Below are 21419 nucleotides of genomic sequence, written 5' to 3' on the forward strand. Positions count from 1 at the left end.
GATCCACAGACCTCTCAAATACGAACTAAAAGAGATCCCTAATGCAAAGGAAGGAACGTGCTCTGTACAGCGCTTGGAGGTGCGGCTACGCTCTACCCCTCTATCTAGCAAGCAGCAACCAGGAAAGAAACGACAGAACACCAGCCAAATGCACGAGCATCTCCAAATAACTGCTCCTGCAAACCCTAACTCTGTAGGTTCTGACTAGGAACTCCTGCCAGTCTCATGGTGTTGATCAAGTATCTTATCTGCCTTAGGCCTGGACCACAGGACACCCACAGCACTGACCCCTTGACTGGGGTTCCACATTACAAGTTCCTGCCACGCCCCTCCTAATGCTTGGTGCTTCCCTCTCTCCATAACCACCTTACATCAATACTTAGCAACAATTCCAGGCTTGACTTCTTCCTGGGCCCAACCTTGCTGACTGAGGCCATCATGGCAATGCTGTCTACCCCGCACCCCACTTTGCTCCCTTTAGGGCCTGACTTGACTGGACCAGAAGCTCTTCTCCAAACCAGTTTTGGCACGGGTGGCAAACAAGGGCTGAAATGATGGTAAACGATGGGCCAGCTGCCAGGAGGTCATGAGGCCTGAGACCCACGTGAGCACAAGTGAGAAACATCCCCAGAGCTTTATTGTAGACCAAGGGGCCTGTCAGGGGCATCCCCGCAAGGGGCAAGTCCCTGCCACAAAGACAGAACCCAGGTGCTCAGGGCCACCTGTGAGCACAGGTGCCTTGACACCAACTGGAGAGGAAACAGCAACAGCACCATGATCTGCCTGTTTCCACAATCTCCTCAAGGCAGGCTGGCATTAGAATAGGAGAAATAACAGTAGGGTAGCATTTTGTGAATCCAGGGATCTGGGGTCCTGGTTCAATCACAGAGAAGGTAAGAGCCATGACAAGGGGGAAGAGCTGAAGCCCAGTCCTCAAGGTCTCCAGCAGGGCAGGAAGAACTTTCAGGCCACTACAGTTCGGGTTAGCAGGAGGAAACTAAGGCCCCCAGGGCACTGGGGTGCTCAGGCTCCTGGATAGACAGGCATGACAGTCGGATCCTGGGATTCACACGAGTCGGGAAAAGGGACTCCCCATACTGGAATCGCTGTAGTCGAGGAGGTTCTGAGATGGGAAGAGAGGAAAACACGTGTCCTATGAATGTGGTTTTTAGTCCTCGCCCACCATTCTCCTCCCCGACTCCTGAAATCCCCTATCAATCCCTCCTCCCTCTTCCTCTTGGGACCCATCTATCTACACCCCTGCCCTTCCACCCTTACCTAACGGGATGATCTTGGAGGGTTTCTTCTCAAGCTCAAAAGAAAGCACAATAGGGCGGAGGACAGAGAAACTGGTACACAGTGTCCAGAGGAAGAGGGTCAAGGGCTCATCAGTCTTGGCTGAGGACTAGAAAGGGAAACTCGCGTTTCAACAGAACTCAAGTTTCTAAATGCTCTCTACCAAGCCCCCAGGAATTTGGGTATCTGAGCCCCCGCCTCCCAGCCACATCTCACCCACCTCAGGTTGGGCTCCAGGCCCCGTGAATTGCAAGGCCACTGTCCCTGGCCCTCGAACGAGCTCGAGGAGGGAGGTCCACTCACTCGGACACAGTCCTAGTGCTGCTGCCACTTGATGATTTCTACAGGTCACCACAGCCTCGGCAGTCCCATCCTCCACCAGGAGCCTGGGGGCGGGGGCGGGGGATGGGGAGTAGGAAATAGCAACTCCCACAGCGAACCCAGGTGGCCAGTCACCTGGACCCAACACGACTCCCTCTCCACCTTTTCCAGTCGTTAGCTCACTTTACTCTCATTCGTTGATTTGAAAATATTTATTAAGCAATTCCCACAAGCCAGAAATTGTGCTAACACTGGGACAACAGGCACAAAGTCATGTAAGTGGTGGGACGGGAACCCACCTTGTGCTCTGCTCTCACCTGATGCTGGCCTGGCTTATAGATGTCTGAGTGGGGCAAGCAGGGCTCTGACGAGTACACCTTCCCTGGGATGAAGAAAGTGGTTGGGAAAATCCCCTGGATCCCAGCACATCCCTCTGGCACCCTGCACCCAGCTCGGCCTGTTCCTTCTCATACCTGCGGGCAGATGCTGGTACAATGAGCACACACCCAGAGGAGCTGAAGGCTGAAGACCAAAACGACGTGGCAAGAGGCAGTGGCCCGGAATGGGGCCTTCTCACCTTGCAGAAGTTCGGCTAGGTAGATGTGGGGCAGGGGGGCACTAAAGAAAGAAAGGGGTCAAGAAACAGCCAACAGGGTTCTAAAAGCAGGGTGTGTCTGGAAGGACTCAGCAGGCATACGGATGGGGACAGTAGTGGCTTCTGTGCTCTCCTGGAAGCCCCATGGCCCCCATTTTGACTTTTTTTTTTTTTTCCTAGTTTTTGCTGCGCCAGGTCTTCGTTACAGCACACGGGATCATTAGTTGCGGCATGCAGGATCTAGTTCCCCGACCAGGGATCAGACCAGGGATCAAACCCGAGCCCCCTGCATTGGGAACGCAGGGTCTTACCCACTGGACCACCAGGGAAGTCCCCCCATTTTGATTCTTGATCTCTGATTGTCATCAGTTATTTCTCAGTCTTGAAAAACCAAGATGTTAGCCAAGAAAGATTTGTATTTTGGACTGAAAAGCCTTGAAAATCCTAGAACGCTAAATCTTTCTGGGTAAAATGATAGGTACTGGACATCTTTTATTTGAAGCAGAGGAAATCCTTGCCACTCAACATATTTTGCTAGGAGTGGAGAAGACTGTAGTTATGGCAAAAATTCCAGACCCTGGAACAAGTATGGTGTGCAGATGTGAGGCTGTGAAGTTTAGGGACCGGGGCCTGGGCCACTGACCTGATTGTGGTATCTGGGGGAAAACTCAGGACCTGCACATAGGTAGACGACCGGAAACAACAGTAAACATTGTGGGATCTGCAGGGGGAGGAGGAAGAGTGATGAGGAGAAAGAAGTCAGTGTGAGGTAGGAGCTGGGACTGCAACACAGGCCAGGCCACTCCCCCGAGGGACATGCCCTAACCCCAGCTCTACTGGAGCAGAGGGAAGAATAAGGGAAGGACTGGTCTGGAACATCTCGCGGGGGCAGAGGGCATAAACGCCAGAGAAACACAGCAAACGTAATACCAAAGAGAAGGTGTCATTGCCACACACGTAGGGGCGAGCGTTCAAGAGAACCACATCAGTGGGAAGGGGAGGCAAGGACATCAACACAGATCTTCACCTGGAAACCTTTTTCTCTAGCTGGTTAAAGTAGACTCGGGCTCCTGGAAGAAGTCCCCGTGGGGGAGGCAAGTGTGGGTCTTCAATATATATGTCCAAGTGAGGGGGGAATTCGCAGTCGGCCGTCTCCAGGGCTACGGTGAGCTTCACACATCGTCTCGTGGCCCCAGAGCTCCCTACAGAAGGAGAGGCGAGGGGTCAGTGGTCTCTCTCAGGATCACAAGGTCCCATCACTCTATTTCATACCTTTCCCCAAAACAGATGTCATTACCAGGCTTTATCCAGAGATGTGACAATATCTCGGCTGAGAAAGACACCAAGGAATCTGTGAAACTGGAAGGTCAGAGAAATACAGTGAGAATGGAGGCCTAAGAAAGCAGAGACTGGAGTCAGACCCAAGGACAGAAAGGAGTTACAGTGTCTGCCGGAACATTATCTATGAGGCCCTGGAAAGCCTTGCACTGTCTCAAACCGCACGCTAAAAGTAACAGGGTTCATGGGAAAAGCAGGGTTGTGCAGATCACTCAAAACCCACACAGCCTTGCACTCAGAGGCCTCACCAAGGAACGCCCCAGCAGAGGTGAATCTCCACTTGCATTTACACCTAGAATCTCAGTCAGTCCATTGTTCACAGCTTTGTATGCTGGGGCCCACGCCCACTCCCTTCAAATCACAGGTCCTTGAAAACTTTCACTTCTGATAGGGATCGGCTTTGTAAAAATTACACATGTAATCCAGTAGGGTGTTTGTTTGTTTGTTTACACAGGGGGGAAGTATCTCTGCAGCTTCTTCAACTGCACTGCAGCTACCCCGAAAAAGCCTACCCGAGGAAAGTACAGCTGTTCCTAAAGCCATAAGTTAGCCACTTCTTGCACCAAAGGAAGGTTCTTCCCTAAAGCTTTTCAGCTTTGTCCTTGTTTTTTTTGTTTCTTATATTTCCTTTTATTGCTGAAGCTTTTCCTGAACTGTGAGAAAGCCTGCTCAGTCGTTTCAGAACAGTAACATACTGGGGGAAAATCAAGTGTGAAACCCAACTTGCATCTTAGAGTGACATCATTCCTCTAGGAGCTAAATCACATGCAAGAAACACACACTGTAGCAGAGAATGGGCTGTTCATCCCACCCAACGACTGCAGAGGAAGAGAGAACAGCCAAACTAGCTGGAGAAGCTGCTGGACATTTACTTGCCACTGAGCAGGTCAGTCAGCGAAGATTCAGGCAGTGCCCTGCTGATACCCAGCACCTCTGGGATGTCCTGGGAGCTCGCAAGTTCCAGGGTCCACTCATCCTGGACAGTGAGGCAGGACGCACAGCCAGCCAGCTCCGGAGGACGCAGTGATACGCAGGATGAACCACCCTCCTTGAACAACATTGGTGTCTGCCAGGAAATGGGGAGATGATTGTCTCTGAGTGTGTCCTGGTCCGGAGACAGGTTCCTAACATACTACGACCCAGTTTTGTTTCCTCTCTGGCGCCTAGTGAAGGAAGTGATCCAGACACAGACAGGCCTTCTATTTGATCTAAATCCACCCTTCTTCTAGGAGACCTAGAAGTTCCTCTCCAGACCCCAAGCCAAAAAATGCTTTCTGGGGAAGGGCATGGTGAACTGGGCACTCACGGGAGGGCCAGGGACCACGAGTCGGTACACTTGCCCTGGGTGCAAGAACTCAAACCAGCGGACTGAGGAGCTGAGGAAGATGAGGAGAACCTGAGGGGGAGAGCAGGGTCCCTCAGACAGGAGCTGGGGCACAGGACGTCAGGTCCCAGGTCCCAGGCCCCAATTTACCTTCTGATCCGAGTTTTCACCTTCCCTGGGCTCAGGTGGGCCCCATCCAGTTCCCTCCTTCCTCTGGGTGCCCCCAAGCCAGCTCCCTAACACGAGGAAGCTGAGGGTGGGCTTGGGCACCTCCGAACTGGCTCCTGAGGGGACACAGAAGTTCCTCTTCATCAGTGCCTCCTTGTGGGACAGCAAGAACAGCCGGCTCTGTCCTATGTGGGGACCCTCTGGCAGGGAGGGCTCTGTCAGAGGAGGCCTTGAGGAGGTGGCCGAGTGAAGGACGGGTCTGGGCACAGACAGGATCAGGGCATCAGCCAGAAAAATCTGGACATAGACTCTGTCGGGAGAGACAAGGAATAGGTTTCTTAGCGATGCAGGCACTGGATGTTGTGGGCCCCAGAGTTCTACCACCTGCACCGGGCCCTTCCCCTTCCCCTCAGGGTCTCAGAGGACAGCCACCACCCTAAGCACCAACCTGGCCTGCTTCTTCTGCATGAAGCCTGTCATGCTCAGCTCCTTCCAGGAAGGGAAGCTGCTTCTGACATTCCTTTCTACGACCAACTGGAACCTCTCCGCCCGCACCAGGCAGCCTGGAGGAAGAAAGTTTTCTATTTTGGCAAGAGGGGAGGATTGTGGGATGGGCAGTAGAGCCGACCGCCCTGCAGGTCTCACTGCCTGACTCAGGCCAGAGATGCTCCCCTAACACAACGTGAAGGCCTAGGCCGGAGCCCCATCTTGGAGGAGTCATACCTCCAAGGGAGAAACCATTCCATCTGCATGGCCAGTCCCACCCCTGGCCACCTAGGCTGAGAGGCCTTGATTCTACTTTCTCATAAATCCCTAAAACGCCTGCTCCGAGATCTGAAAAGCTTTCCTCTCCAGGGTTTCCCTGCCTACAAACCTCAATAAGCCCAAATAAGCCCCATTACTCTTCCACACTAAGAAGGTAAGAAATGGAAGTTGTCATCCTGGTGTGCCTAGGGAGGGAGAAGTGAATGTTGGGAATTGTAGTTCTGGCCGGGAACCCCTTGCTCCTTTACACCACCTGCCAATACCAGCCTCCTACACCTCCCGCCAGACTGGTTGATCAACAGAAGCCACTCCAGCATCTCTAGTAAATCCCAGCAGTGCTTTCTGCCAAGCCCCCAGTTCGGAGAACCTCTACCCCACCACCATCTCTCTCCACCTCTGAACTCCAAACCTATGAGCCCGGGGTCAGCGAGGGGCTGCGAGGGCTTGGCCAGGAGTAGGCAGGGGAGGGAACCGCTTTGGTCCTGAAGTCGCAGACAACCTTTACGAGACGAAGGCACCAGAATCCCAAGCAGAACCTACAAGGAGACGAAGGCCGAGGCATCAAGTCTTATTAAACAGATATACTGAGCATCTACCACGTGCACTGTGTTAACTGTTAGAGCTACAAAGTGAACCACAAAAACATGGTCTGTGACCTCAAAGAATTTATATTGAAGTGAGGTAGACAGATGTGGAAAAAATGCACCTGCATTCACACATTTAGTAGCCAGAGAGAAAGTATACAAACCGAGGTTAGAGCTAGGAGACCATGGAGGACCTCCCAAGACATAAGGAGTTTGGGTTTGATTTTATACATACTGGTAGAAACAAGAGAAGCAGTTAAATTAAGAGAGTTTTATAATCGATGTTCAATTGTACCCCACCCCTTTCTAGCTGCTACAAGAGAACGGATTAGAGGGGGCCAAGAAGAGGTGGAGTATTCTAGTTAGAAGGCTAGTGTAATCAAAATGACAAGAAAGGACTACGGTAGTGGTAGTGAAAATGGCAAAAAGAGGAAGTCCCCTGAGCCCCGCTGGAAACGCGCTTACTGGGGCCGGGTGGAAGGCAGAGGGCAGCAGACAGAGCCAGGACCAGGCCAGGCGCTGATTCAGTTGGCAACTGGGCAGGTGAGAAGCCTCTGGGAGGGGCAGAAGGGTCTTAGGGTCAAAGGAGGCCCAGGCCCTGCACTTCCCTTCCTCTTTCAGGGCGGCCAGTGTAGGGAAAGAGCAGGGGGTCTGCAGTCGAGCGTACTGTCAGAGAGAAGAGACATCAGATTATGTGTCCCCTGTGCCCGGGGTGTCCCCCAGGGCATTAGCTCTGCCAACTCCATTCCCCCACATCCTCAGACCTTCTGCAGCGGACAGTGATGCGGCTCTTCAAGGATCTCGTTGTGTGTATTCCGACCGGGGCGGCCAGGTGGAACGAGAACCTCCAAGGTAGGGGCCAGGATTTGTAGTCCCAGGCTGGGGTTCCCAGGCGAGGAATGCTGCAGGAACTGGTGGTGTCTCAGCACATGGGGACACAGCCTTGGCCACGGAAAGAAGTGAAGTCACTTCCCCCAAAGACCCTGTCTCTCCCAGAATCTGGCTTCGCTGACAGAGGAAGTGTCCCACTCCCACTGCCTCCCCAGCCCAGACCGTCGTCCTCCTCACTTGCAGGCCAGCTCCTCCAGGGCCTTGGAGGCCCACAGGTAGAGGGGAAGTCCTAACTGATGTTCCCACACCAGCTGCTCATACAGGGAGGCCCCGGGGGTTCGGTGGGAAGACTGAGTCTCAGGCATCAGACGAGAGAAGCCCTGAAGTAGAACGGCGCCACGGAGGCAGGGGGCTAACATGGGCCTTCTCGTCCCTCCACCCATTGACTGCAGGAGGTGAACATCCTGGAGCTGGGGAGGCAGAAGGGAAAAAGCAACTCAGTGATCGCAGGTAGAGTTAAATGCAGTTTTCCACTGCCTGGGTCCCAGGAGAAATACAATTTCTCCTTTACAGGTTGCTTCCCTCCAGCCCCTTATGCCTCGCCTTCCATCACAAGCCGCTCCCCTGCGGTAAGGCTTCATCTCCCAGAAGCCTCACTCAGCCTTTCTGTGGGCCCGGGGGCTCCTGGCCAGCGGGGCCCTGGCTGCTCACCTGCACTTCAGCTCCAGTTGGAAGGCCCTTCTGGAAAGGAGAGGCTCTGGACCTAACTGCTCCTCCCAGAGCCCCACTCTTTACTCCCTTCTGACCTGAGCTCTCGTCCAAATCATTCTTAACAAAAGCACCCCCGCGCCCCAACACACATTTATTATTTTTATAATCTTGCTGTAGAGGCATCGACCTGTTGCAAAGAAGGACCAGCCCGTAAAGGTAAGACAAGCTACTGAAAGGGTCTCCTTCTGTCACCAGCCCTGGCCCCTCACATACCTCCAGACGGACTCCTGGTCGCACTACCCGCCTGAGGCCATGGAACTGCTGGTAGGCAAGGCAGAGCCCCAGCTGCCCGTCCAGCTCGTAGAGGCCCGCAGGCTGATTCAGCGTGCCAGTGACCGTTCCCTGCAAAGAAGCCAAAGGGCCAGGTGATCCCTGTTCCCATCCTCTTTGGAGACCGCCACGTTTCCTGCCCTTCGGGCTCAAGGATCTCTCCCTTATGCTCACCGTGTATGATAAGAGCCTGGAGTCCCGGACGAGACCGTCTGGACCCGGACCCTTCTTGTCTTGCGGATTGCTGAGTATGGGGAGTGGCTGGGGGTTGGTCTCCAAGGGGGCTCCTTCCAGCTCCAGTTCCAGCTCTCGCACACATTCTGGTTTCAGTGGCAAAAGCCGGGAGGAGGGACTGGTCATCCAAATCCGGTAACGGTGACCAGGGAGCTTGGACGCTCGCAGCTCCGTCAGCACATAGGCCTTACGAGGCCAAAGGGCTCGGTGCCACACCAGCTGGGCAGGGATCTGGCTTGTGCGGAAGCAGGCAACACGGTACGTGAGAGGCTTCCCATGATGCTGCCCCTCTGCCAGGGTCCCTTCCCATCACAATGTGACCCTCAAAGACCTACTCCTCGAGAGCCTTTTCTTGCCTCTTCATCTTCCCTGCTCCCCAATTAAATCTTAAGCCACAGAACTCTCAGGATCTCTCCCCTCTCATGGAAATGGAAAATATTTCCTAATCCCTCCCCCAAGGCACAAACCAGCCCTACAACTTTCTCTAAAATATATAAATATTCCTTTCAGAAAATTCTGCCCTTTCCCCATCCCACTCCAACATACAAACCAGCCATACAAACAACGTTCACTTATTTAATCAGTATGCACACGGTACGTAAGTATCCAGTATTGGGATAGATGTTAAGGGAAATATCATGGACTTCTCTCATCTCCAACATATTTCAAACCACAGGGAAACACAGACACAAACCCAAGTAATAACATGGAGCCATGTATGATCAAGTGGCAAAAACAATACACAGCCGGTAAGGTTTCAGAGAAAGAAAGAGGTCGGGATGGGTTGGAATGATCAGGAAGGCCAAGTGAAAGAAGCTGAACTTGCCAAGGTCCTGAAGGCCATCTCTGCTTTGCTGACGTAGAGAGGAGAGAGGAGCGGGACTCAAGCACAGGCAACAACACAGAAATGTTCAGAACCCAGAATGAGCAAGGCCGGGAAAACCCTGCCGGGACGGAGGAGGAATGGCCTTGGCAGTTGCCAGAGACAGGATGGAAGGGCCGAGACGAAGAAAAAACCCAGAAATAACATGCTGAAGACTTTCAGTCTTTCGGAAAGGGAGAGACATCCAAGTAGGAAAATAAAAATGAACGGCAGAGGGTCTCCTATGGAATGGAGCAAGGTGGCTGTTGAAGAAATTTAAGCAAAAGGAAAAAAGTTACATAGATGAGACCATCAATAAATATAACAATCTTCTAGGGCATGTCCCTCCCAGAGCACGGCTGCCATTCTCAGGGGCTTCAAAACACACTGATGACTCTAGATACTTGAACTTCACAGTCCCCTATGCTCGGCTTCACAGACCCCCATTTCTCTCTAAAACCAGCTGAGTACCACCAGTCAGACCTTGGACGTCACAATTCATCACAAGGTATTGCTAAGATTTCACTTAAGCTTACTGCTTATGCAAAACAAGTAGCTAATGATGGTCTGACTGAACACACGAATGAATGACTGAATACTATTGCTTCTGCTCTCCCCTGCTCCCCCTGGCCTCACTAGACTTCCTCTAACCTCTTACTAGGACCTCCCAATATTGCAGCCACTTCTCCTTTATTCAGACGTTGAGGTCCTTCCCTTCCTCTGTCCGAATGCCAGGATCTGAATACCTATCCCCTGAATCCTGCCCTTTTTACCCACACTTCACCCTTGAGTTTACAGCATCACAGCCCTCTTTCCTCAACTCTTCTTCTAAGACAAAAACCCTGCTGAGGAAGACAGGCCCACACCACCCCAGGGCAAAACACGGACGCTAACCCTCTCCAGCTGCGCCTCCGTCACTGCTTAGCGATCTCTTATCCTCACCTGCTTGGCACAGCAGTTTACCCTGAACCTTTACTCCTCTCTTCAGAGTTCAGTCTTTCTAGACACGACCTCACTCCTCTATCATGGAGGTGATTCACTGGGATCATCTAGAGTGACGGTATTTCGCCAATGTGTCTCTTCAGCAGCCTGTAAACAAACCAAGATCACTCCTCCCCTGAGCACCCACTTATTCCAAAGCCCACCTCTGCACCCTCACAGTGCCTTGTGCATGTGCATGACTCTACCCCAGCACTTATGACCCTGAACAGTAATCATTGACTCACTTATCTGGCTGAGAGCTTCCAGGGGACAAGAGCCGTCAACTTACTCAATTTTGTGCCTCTGAAATGACCAAAGCCCCTAGCATACAGCATATACTCAATAAAGGGCCAATCTTGGTACAGGTGATACTCCAGTCCCAGACAGCCCTCCCTCTCTTCTAGGGATTCAAATCCTAGCCACCTTCAAGAACCAGATCGAGTCTAAACTCTCCCTCCTTAGGCTTCTCTCCACATAATAAACTCTAGCTAACCTGCTATAGCAGTTACAACTATACCACACACCTTGGAACTTACACACTGTTCTGTATTATGCTCTGCTTGTTTTACAAATCAATATGATATAGAATCTACAATAAGATTATAAACTACCCAAAGGGCTTGGCCTACTTTAGTTGCCCTGCAGAAATTCAAGTGCATTTCAGAGCTTTCCCCCTCGAATGAGCCAATCCTACCATGCCCAGAATTTTTGAATGCTCTAGGAGACTTAAAACATTCTAATGTAAACAATATACATAAGCTCCTCTTTAACCCAAGAGGAAAAAACAAGATTAGAAATTTGGGTGGTTTGTAAGCGTTTTCAGTTTCTTTATACTCTAATTACTGTTACTCCAGCTCATGACACACACAGATACAGGTAAGAATTCTTATAGTGCTAGTAAATTTCATAGTTTCCTTTTTCGATATGCATGTTAAAGAGCCCGTTCATCCTTTAATTGTTTTGAATGCTTCTGAAACGTTATTCAGATAATTGTATAAATCATATAACAATAATCAGTATAAAAATGAATGACTTTAAAATCATACCAGGGACTTCCCTGGTGGCACAGTGGATAAGACTCCCCACTCCCAATGTAGGGAGCCCAGGTTTGATCCCTGGTCAGGGAACTAGATCCGACATGCATGCCGCAACTAAGAGTTTGCGTGCCACAACTAAGGAGCCCATGTGCTACAACTAAGGAGCTGGCAAGCTGCAACTAAAGAGCCCACCCTGCTGCAACTAAGACCCGGCACAACCAAATAAATAAATATTTTAAAAATAATAATAAAAAAAATAAAATCGTACCAGTTGATGTAAAAAGACTCAACAATAAGTACCAAGTTTTACTAAAAGTACATGTATTTCATGTTTTAATGGTGTTAAGATAAATACTCTCCTTGCTCATTCTTCTAATGCAGGGGAAAAACAAGTGATTCTGGCAGGTTTTCAAAATGGGACACACGATACAAAAGTTGTCTCCTCGAATGAGCTGCACAGCAGGGAAGTCTACTCCCCACCTCCTGTATGTAGGGAAGGCGTCACTCACACTGTTCCCTCAACAGCACTGTTCCAGAAATAACTCTCCCCAGCTGTCCTCCTTTCCCACCTGGTTCCTCCTATGATGTTATCTTTCCTATTAGGAGCTCGTACCCCCCTCCCACACCTCCACACCCCTGAATTGACCCTAATCCTCACCTGCACGATGACAGACACATGGCTGCCAACTGGGGATGATCCACCAAGAGACAGGATGAAGTAGGCTTTCCTTCGACTTGTCACCAGAGCGCTCAATCGAACCAGCTCCCCAGCAAGGTTTGGCTGCACATTTCTGTGCTTGCTTCTAAAAAAGTAGAGACAGAAGTCATTTTTATTTCTCTCTTTTTTTTTTCCCCTACAAATGCCTTCCTTTCCCCTATTACCTAGTAGTGATGTAAAATTTCCATAGCCCAAAGCCATTGTTCTAAAAACCTCCTTCAAACTCTACCTGCCCTTAGATAAGGCACACTTCCCTGGAAGAATCTGGCTCTTAACTTTCTGAGAGGCCCCACTGTTCCCCTGATTGGGAACATTCCATCTATATTACTCTCAATGCCTTTCTTTCCCTCCTTCCACTGACCCACCATCATCGTCCCAGTTTTACAGTGCTGCCTCCTCCCCTACACGGAAGAATTACCTGTGCCTGAGCAGGTGGGAAGCCATCTCTGGGTAGAGAACAGGGATGGGGGTGAGGGGGCCAGGACTGATGGTCAAGGGAAACACTGGCACAGGGGCACCCCAGAGCTCCAAGTGCCCTTCTCCTGAGGACTTCATTGCAGGAGGGAGGTAACTCCAGCTGGGGAACAGAAAGAGATGGCCCAACCAAGAAAGGTCCAGATCTATGAGCTAGAAAAGACCAAGGGCAAGGATTAATCAGGACCCTGGCATCCAGTCCACCCCCCTCCATCTTTGTTCCCTCAGAGACTTAATTGTCTTGCTCCCTAGACACCATTCTTATTAGTATCTGAGGGATCTGACTGCCCCCTTCCTACTCACCTCACAGCCCAGGGTACCAGTGTTATCTCTTATATAGAGGCTTCCATTCCTGCACTCTTGTTCCAAGTCCCCTGATAGGTCTGTTAGTGTCCCTAAAAGTAACAGCCGTTCCCGGGGCAGGGGGACGCCACGTGGTCCGGCCTCTTTGGTCCAATCCTGGTACGCAGTACTGCTCCAGGACAGGTGGCTGCAGCATGGGAGACGTTGGTGGGTCCTGAGGTCCTTTACTGAGACAAAGCTGCAGAGTGAAGGGAACAGAGGTTTCGTAAAGCTATGTTCAAGCCTAGGAATTTTATCCTCAACCCCAACAAATCCCCCAAGATCCCAAGGAAAGATCAATGGGGAACCTGGACTAAGAAAGTTTGATTGATTGAAAAAACTGGGAGTGAGGGCCTAAGAAAATGAGGATGGGGTCTGGGTTCAAACACTGGGTAGTACCTAGCGAAGGCAGGAAGAAAGTCTGTGCTGAATCATATCTTGAACAAGACAGTGCCACAGAGAGGACCCAGAGAAATGGAGTGGGAATGTAAGAGCAGCCCGAGGAGATGAGCAGGTGGGGAGAACATTTTAGAGACAACACAAACTGCTCCCCTGACAGATTCTCAGCTCTCAGCTCCACAGAGAACTTCAGTGGGGGCACTGAGGCATCTGCCTAATGGCTCAACCTCATTGGCCCCGGCCAGGTTTCCTTCCTAGTCTGGAGTATCACAGTACTAGAGACTGGCTGGGAAGCTGAGGCTGAGGTGGGAGTTGATATCACAAGCTCCCAAATCTCAAGAGATGTCTGAGATCAACCATTCTTAAGCGAAGTGCCGCAACACTGCTGAGTCACTACCAGTTGTGGGGTGTATCACAGAGAATGTGATACAAGTTAAATGATTGAAGTTGTGGTAGGTTCACATTTTTGTCATGCCATTATTACACTCCCACGGTTTTTTCACTCATTTCCACTCCCATGGTTTTTTCAGCGGAAAAGAAACAGGATAAGGTTACAAAACATGACAATTTATCCTCCTTGTTGCACTCATGAACATAAGCTACATGTGAGTGCTAAAGATTAGAAATGCTGTTCTAGATGGCCCACACCCCTTCCACATCTGCCTCATTCTTCCCCAATGACTTCAGAGCAGATAAAAGGCAAAGACAGAAACTAACATCGTTGCACCCCTGCTATACACATACTGTACTGGGTCCATTCACGCTCAATACTGCATTGAATCTTCACCAAAAATCCCTGGAAACAGACCAATGAGGAAATTTACAGAGGTTCAGGTACACAGTGGTGTAGGTGGCAAAGCCAGGTATGTCTCACTCAAAAGGCTTTTTGTCTTTCCCTACTTCTGCAAAAGCCTAGGAAAAAACAACTGGAGGGAACCGTGCCTTTACCCTAGGCACCTTCAGGACAGAAAACAGTAAGGATAGGGGTCACTTTTCTCAGATCCTTCAGGGTGTGGGTCAGGAAACTGAAGGTGATAACCGCAGACCTTTTGCATGGGCCACTGCCCTCCAACTTACAAGGCCACCACAGTACCTGGCACACAGCAGGCACTCAGTGAAGGGAAATGGAAAAATGAATGAATATTTATAACTGTCAAATAAATTTTACTCTATCCTCATTCACCATCTTCTACATGTTGTGCTATCTAGTCTACATTTATCCTGAAGAATAACAAGGAACTTAAACAGGTTGCAAGTTTTCTAAAAATTGCTGACTTACCACTTTTCAATTATTTTTTTTGGATTTTCAGTTATTATTGGGAAATAACAAAATAAACAAAGCTAAACAGATTTCTACCTTTTTTAAAAAAAGAAAAAAGTGATACGTTTATTCACGTAACAGAATACCACACGGCAGTTAAAATAAATGACCTAGAGTTATCAATGTGAATAAATCTCACAAGCATAATGTTAAGCACAAAAAAGCAAACCGCAGATGATATACAAGGTATGGTACCATTTATACAAAGTCTAAAGGTATGTAAAACTACTGAATATTGCTTAGGGATAGATGCATGGATAGAAAAAAATATAAAGATATTCACAAGAATGATATACCCTCATACTCCAGATACTAGTTACTTCTATGAGGAAGTAAGCAGGTTTCTTTTTGCAGAACTTTTTGGAGCCTTTAACATGTCAATGAGCCTCATGATTCTCCTAGAGAAGTTTATCTTATGCGATGTCTTTCAAACTTATTTGGCCATGGAACCCTTTTCCTGTAGTACTTTATTAACATTGCCTAGAACGGTTTAGGAATGGTAGTATAGTGTTAAAAAGGACAAAACCAAAAAAGCACCTTCAGAAGACCTCAAACTCAGGTCTTTCAAAATCAACGATCTACACTTGCCGAAGTCACAGTCTGTACCTTAGTTTCCTAATGCACAAAACGAAATAGTATCAGCCTCTCGCCCCACTTTGAGGGTTCTTTTTCCGTATTTTCTTTCTATCTTCTCATGCCCCTCTCCTTGTCTCTAAACTTGACTTGAGCCAATTAAGGAGAACTACAAGAAAAGGAAAGCAGCTTGATGGAGAATGAGAAAGACTGGCAGAAGGGGTTTTCTTTAGACCACCTTTTCCTCCCCTTAAGTTTCCCCTTAGTCAACTCAAATGATAAGTCCTTCCTTTTCAATCCTAAATTTAACTTTCCTGGGAATCCCACTTCTCCTTACCTGTAGCTGAGGGGCAGTGTTAAACCCTGGTTCCTTCCCTGGGGCAACCAGACAGTCTTCACACAGTCAATTACCAACTGAGTCAACTGGACATCAGGCTCCTTGCCAGGTGGACACAGGGTCTCTTCGATGAAGGCCTGGGCAGCCTCAAGCCAGGCTTGCTCCTGAGGAAAGTGAAGTGAGTTCAAACACCTTCCTGACCATCTTGCCCACCAAGGAAACTGGGGAATAATAATGGAAGAGATTTTTTTTAAAAATCAAGAGGGAGGACTTCCCTGGTGGCACAGTGGTTAACAATCCACCTACAGATGCAGGTGACATGTGTTCGATCCCTGGTCCTGGAAGATCCCACATGCCGCGAAGCAACTAAGCCTGTGCGCTACAACTACTGAGCCCGCACACCGCAACTACTGAAGCCCGGGTGCCTAGAGCCTATGCTCTGCAATAAGAGAAGCCCCCGCACTGCAACGAAGAGTAGCCCCCGCTCGCCACAACTAGAGAAAGCCTGCATGCAACAACAGAGACCCAACACAGCCAAAAAAAAAAAAAAAGTCAACCGGGAAAAAATGAAGATGTAAAGTAAAGCAGTTTAGAGCTTGAAGAAACCTTAGAAGTCTTAGTTTAGCCAATCAACTTAGACAACTGGCCATCCAGCTTTGGTCTTGCCTCTTTCTTTAACAAACCTGTACCGATCCTTAAAGTGCTCAATTAGAATAAATATTCCTTGTGAACTCTTCTTTGAGCATCCCCGGCAGAATGCTGCTTCCTCCTTGGAGCTCCCACAGTACCTTGCACGTGGAGCAATGACCACCAGATACAGTGGCAGCCCACATTCTATGGGGTCTGATTCTAAAGCCAGCAAGGTGAAAAACAAGACTGGTCTAAGGTCACCCTCAAAAAAAATCCTTTAAATTGCTCAAAAGGAATAGTACATAACACTGTACAGTAATATGTATATGGAAATGGAAATGTGCCTAATAATAGACATTCCATAAAAGGACATAAGCAGAGGGATTTCCCTGGTGGCGCAGTGGTTGGGAGTCTGCCTGCCGATGCAGGGGACACGGGTTCATACGCCGGTCCGGGAGAATCCCACATGCCGCGGAGCGGCTGGGCCCGTGAGCCATGGCCGCCGAGCCTGCGCGTCCGGAGCCTGTGCTCCGCAACGGGAGAGGCCACAGCAGTGAGAGGCCCGCGTACTGCAAAAAAGGACATAAGCAGAGTATAATTTTTAAGCATCCCCCTCTTTTTTTAGTGGAGTGTATACATCTGAGTGTCTATAAGCTAAATATATGAGCTACAATCCCACTGGAATTGTTTCCTGTTCTGTCTTTGTAGCTAAGATGTGGGCTTCCTAAGGAGGACAGGAACGATCTCTGTATATGTACCAGATTCTGGGGACATAGTAGCCTTTATATATAGATAACTCTAGGGGAGGGGGCCAGTTTAGCCTACTCCTAGTGCTAAGCAGATTTATTTTAAAATTCCGACAGAGTTCAACAATACTTAATGACCTTTACCCTTCTTGATCCCCAGTGATAATTCAAAACCATTATAGCTGTATCCCTGCTCCTCCAGTCACTCCTCCACATCCAGTTAACCTTTAGCAGCTTGAAAACAGCTTGAAAAACCAGTGTTCAAGTTCTAGATGACTTCAGTGTCCTTGTGGATGGCCCTATCATTGACTTTCACCTTCACCCCATCTCAGTCAAACACTCTTGTTCATGGTCAGTGTTGTCAAAATTGGACCAGGTTATCACTCAGAACTGCCCACCAACATCAGACTCCCACTTTTTGCCTTCCTCTCTTGATCTTCTCTTTTAGCTCCTATTCCTGAGGACCTGTCCATTGGCACACTGAATACTACTGTTTCTCAAAGTGGTACTGATGCCTCAGAATCACCAAAGTTCTGTTTAAAATGCAACTGATATTTAGGTGATCCCGTCTATTGACTCAGAAGCCAGGAGTGGGTGGGGTGGGGGGATTTAGCTCCAGAGTGTGTTTTGAACTTGGGTCCTGTGTAGGGAAAGGAAGAAGTGAAAGAGGACATCCACATGTCACGGCAGAACTATTCGGTTGAGGGTGCTATTTGCCAAGTTAGTGAACATTGGAAGAGGGGTGGATTTTCTGAAAAGCTCAGTGTTGGGCATATGTGGTGCCTGTAGGTTGGCCAGATGGAGAATCTGGCAGGCAGATGGATATAACTAGAGCTCAGGAGAGAGATCACAGCCAAAGTAGAGATTTAGGAAAAATCAGCATCTATCACTGGCTATTAAAGCCATGCAGTCAGTGGATGAGGTCGAGAAGAAAGTGTACAGTGTTCTCAAACTTCGGCCTATATCAGTATTAATCTGGGGAGTTTACTTAATTTAGATTCTATCTCCTCAGTATCTTTTTACTCTGTTTTCACCTCTGGAACCTCAACATTGCTGCCATGGTCGGGGTCACTACCATCTCTTACTACATTTAAATCACAGCGTTCTAACTGATACTCTCTAGTCCAGGGGTCCCCAACTCCCGGGCCATGGACCGGTACCGGTCGGTGGCCTGTTAGGAACCAGGCAGCATCGGAGGAGGTGAGCAGCGGGCGGTGAGCAAGCGAAGCTTCATCTGTATTTACAGCCGCTCCCCATTGCTCGCATTATCGGCTGAGCTCCGCCTACTTTCAGAGCAGCGACGGCATTAGATTCTCATAGAAGCAAGAACCCTACTGTGACCTGCGCATGTGAGGGATCTAGCCTGTGCACTCCTTATGAGAATCTAACGCCTGATGACCTGAGGTGGAGCTGAGGCACTGTGACGCTAGCGCTGGGTAGCAGCTGCAAAAACACATTATCATTAGCAGAGAGGTTTGACTGCATAGAGACCATAATAAATCAATGTGCTTGAATCATCCCGAAACCATGCCCCCCCCCCCAAAAGAAAGTCTTCCACGAAACCGGTCCCAGGTGCCAAAAAGGTTGGAGACCACCGCAGTCCACTCTCTGCTCTGCTACCTCAGGAAACGAAAACAAAACTTATCCACTCTTTTGCTTAAAACCCTTCAATAACTCCCAATTATCCTCCGGTTGAAATCACTGCCTACCAAGACTTACGAGGCTGTCACCTTTGACCTCTCCACCACCACCCAGCTGAACTTTTTGAGTTTTTCAAAGACACCTGCTCTGTCTCTTGCCTTTGAACATGTTTTTTGCCTCCGCCTTTAAACCTCTTTTAGCGCTTTTTTTTTTTTCCTTGCTAACTCCTGCACGTACTTCGGGTCTCAGAAGCTTTTCCAGATTATCGGTTACCCCTTTCCCATACAGCTGCGTCAGAGGTCTCCCCCAGGAATCTACACCCCCACAGTTAGCCGTTCGTCGGCTCCTGGCTTCCCATTGGGCTTGAAGCCTAAAGAGTGGACAGAGGTGTATTTATGGTTCACAGCCGGCGCCACAGCCATAGTGGAATAAATGTAATCGCAGAAGCAGTGAGAGGGGCGGGACGAAGAGCCTCACCGTCCCCCCTCGCCTGGGGGCGGCCAGCTAAGTCAGGGAGGCAAAGAGGCAAGGTGGAGCTTACAGGAGCAGAAAGAAAATACGGGACAGGCAAGAAAAAAGGGACGAGGGGCAGAGAACAGCACTCACGGAGCCATGAGCCTCAGCCCGGCAGGCAGCCATGATGCCCCGGCGACTCCACCCCCTCGAAAGCGCGCGGAGGCTCTAAGGCAGGCTGGCCCGTGACGTCATCGGCGGGCGCCCCCCTGGCTCCACCTCCGACTTCTCCACGTTCAGCGTCAGGACCTCTCTGCTCCACTGACACCTGTCTCCGACTCTGGCACTCCGACTCTGGCACCCCCCCAGCCTCTTCCCCAGTGATATCCTGTCTGGTATCCGTGGGGTGGCGGAGCTCAGGAGCTCAAACACAGCCATTCTAGCTGGTAATTCCTATGCATCTTTCCATCTCCCTGATTCTGCCAAGCAGAGAGGTGTTTCCTCCTTAATGCAGCACATCATCCATACTTGCTTTATGGCCTTAACTCATTGCTGTAATTGTTTACCTATTTTCCCCACTTGACTGTGAGTACCTAGAAGCTTTATTCTATTCTTTGTATTTGGTGCCTAGAACAGTGCTTATTGTTAAATAAGAACTTGATAAATTTTTGTGGATCTACTAATAAAAGCCTCTGCTCTCCCTAATTTAGTCAACCAACCAATCAATCCATGTCTTAATAGGCAGTGGAGTGCACAGAATTCATGCAACAATGTGTCAGGCACTGTTCTAGGCTTTGGGGATACAGCAGTGAACAAAGCAGATAAAAATCCCTGCTCCCATGGAGGTTACATTCTAGAACATGGAGACTGACAGTAAAAAAAAAAAAAAAAAAAAAAAAAAGGTAAAATGTGTAGAATGTTAGTAATAGGTGCTATGGAATGCAGGGGGCGGTGTGGTGTGTCCCTTTTGTATAAAGAAGGCCTTACTGAAAAGGTGACTTTATATTAAAGAATTGAAAGAGATGAAGGATTCATATGATGGGGATCAAAGAGAAAGAATGGACAGGTGAAACAACAAACACAAAGGCCCAGCGGTGGAAAGAAATGCAAGAAGTCAGTGAGGCTGGAGGGAAGGAGGGGAAATTAAAGACATAAAGTAAAAGAGAGGCATTTAACGCCATTGTACACTTATAGGAGCTTCAAACTGTTTTTGGAGCAAGATAGAATAAACATTGACTATAATATAGTAAGTATAAACACTTTAGACAATAAGAATGCTCTAGTCATAACGGGAGAATAAAGACTTTAATTCTACAAGTTATGGTATCTCCTAATTCAACTTCATTCAATGCAAGCTCTCTATTCCTTATTGCATGAACTAGTTATGCACTGTGGTGCTAAGTTATTTATAAGGCAAATCTTTGTTTGCAGTTATTTCCCATTATTACATCAGAGATGTGTTCCTTCCCTTTTCACCAAAACAACAGCAATGAGAGATTCCCCCAGAGAAGCTGAAACCTCTCTCCTACTCCCCTCCAGCCACACTGGCTCCCTAATTAGAACACCAGTCAGAGCCTAGTCAAAATCCCAAACCTAATCATTCCTTTTGCATTCAATATTTCTTAACTCTGGAAGACCCCCCCCCCGCCACCGTTTTGTTTTGTTTGAATTTTATTTATTTTTTAAAACAGCAGGTTCTTATTCGTTATCCATTTTATACATATTAGTGTATATATGTCAATCCCAATCTCCCAATTCATCACACCACCACCACCACCCGCCCCCGCCACTTTCCCCCCTTGGTGTCTGTACGTTTTTTCTCCACATCGTGTCTCAATTCCTGCCCTGCAAACCAGTTCATCTGTACCATTTTTCTAGGTTCCATATATATGCTTTAATATACGATATTTGTTTTCCTCTTTCTGACTTACTTCACTCTGTATGACAGTCTCTAGATCCATCCACGTTTCTACAAATGACTCAATTTTGTTCCTTTTTATGGCTGAGTAGTATTCCATTGTATATATGTACCACATCTTCTTTATCCATTTGTCTGTCAATGGGCATTTAGGTTGCTTCCATGTCCTGGCTATTGTAAATAGTGCTGCAGTGAACATTGGGGTGCATATGTCTTTTTGAATTATGGTTTTCTCTGGGTATATGCCCAGTAGTGGGATTGCTGGGTCATATGGTAATTCTATTTTTAGTTTTTTAAGGAACCTTCATACTGTTCTCCATAGTGGCTGTATCAATTAACATTCCCACCAACAGTGCAAGAGGGTTCCCTTTTCTTTACACCCTCTCCAGCATTTGTTGTTTGTAGATTTTCTGATGATGCCCATTCTAACTGGTGTGAAGTGATACCTCATTGTAGTTTCGATTTGCAGTTCTCTAATAATTAGTGATGC

General features: G+C 48.7%; 1 protein-coding gene across 1 annotated transcript; it reads right to left on the reverse strand.

The window, feature by feature from the left end:
• Positions 1-605: 605 nt before the first annotated feature.
• Positions 606-19215, reverse strand: CTC1 (CST telomere replication complex component 1). The gene is made up of 23 exons (XM_027130999.1): positions 19165-19215; positions 15542-15705; positions 12873-13110; positions 12514-12722; positions 12036-12180; positions 8438-8728; positions 8207-8335; positions 7460-7692; positions 7156-7333; positions 6857-7057; positions 6217-6343; positions 5491-5605; positions 5025-5352; positions 4857-4946; positions 4423-4616; positions 3510-3571; positions 3240-3414; positions 2856-2933; positions 2091-2235; positions 1935-1999; positions 1517-1682; positions 1279-1405; positions 606-1123 (listed from the first exon to the last, which is right to left on the reverse strand). The coding sequence occupies exons 1-23, from the start codon at positions 19195-19197 to the stop codon at positions 984-986; spliced, it is 3633 nt and encodes a 1210-aa protein (XP_026986800.1). The 5' UTR covers positions 19198-19215; the 3' UTR covers positions 606-983.
• Positions 19216-21419: the final 2204 nt, after the last annotated feature.

This window comes from Aethalodelphis obliquidens, unplaced genomic scaffold, assembly GCF_003676395.1.
Source record: "Aethalodelphis obliquidens isolate GAN/ISIS:26980383/991018 unplaced genomic scaffold, ASM367639v1 scaffold38, whole genome shotgun sequence".
NCBI classification, from domain to species: Eukaryota; Metazoa; Chordata; class Mammalia; order Artiodactyla; family Delphinidae; genus Aethalodelphis; species Aethalodelphis obliquidens.

What these genes read in the sequence shown, in the direction of transcription:
- CTC1 (XM_027130999.1), bottom strand. Translation starts at nt 19,197, where the DNA reads ATGGCTGCCTGCCGGGCTGAGGCTCATGGCTCC. An exon ending in CTGGAGGAGCTGGCCTGCAA is followed by an intron (nt 7,334 to 7,459) that starts GTGAGGAGGACG and finishes TCCGTGGCCAAG; the next exon opens with GCTGTGTCCCCATGTGCTGA. An exon ending in ACATCTCTGGATAAAGCCTG is followed by an intron (nt 3,415 to 3,509) that starts GTAATGACATCT and finishes CTCCTTCTGTAG; the next exon opens with GGAGCTCTGGGGCCACGAGA.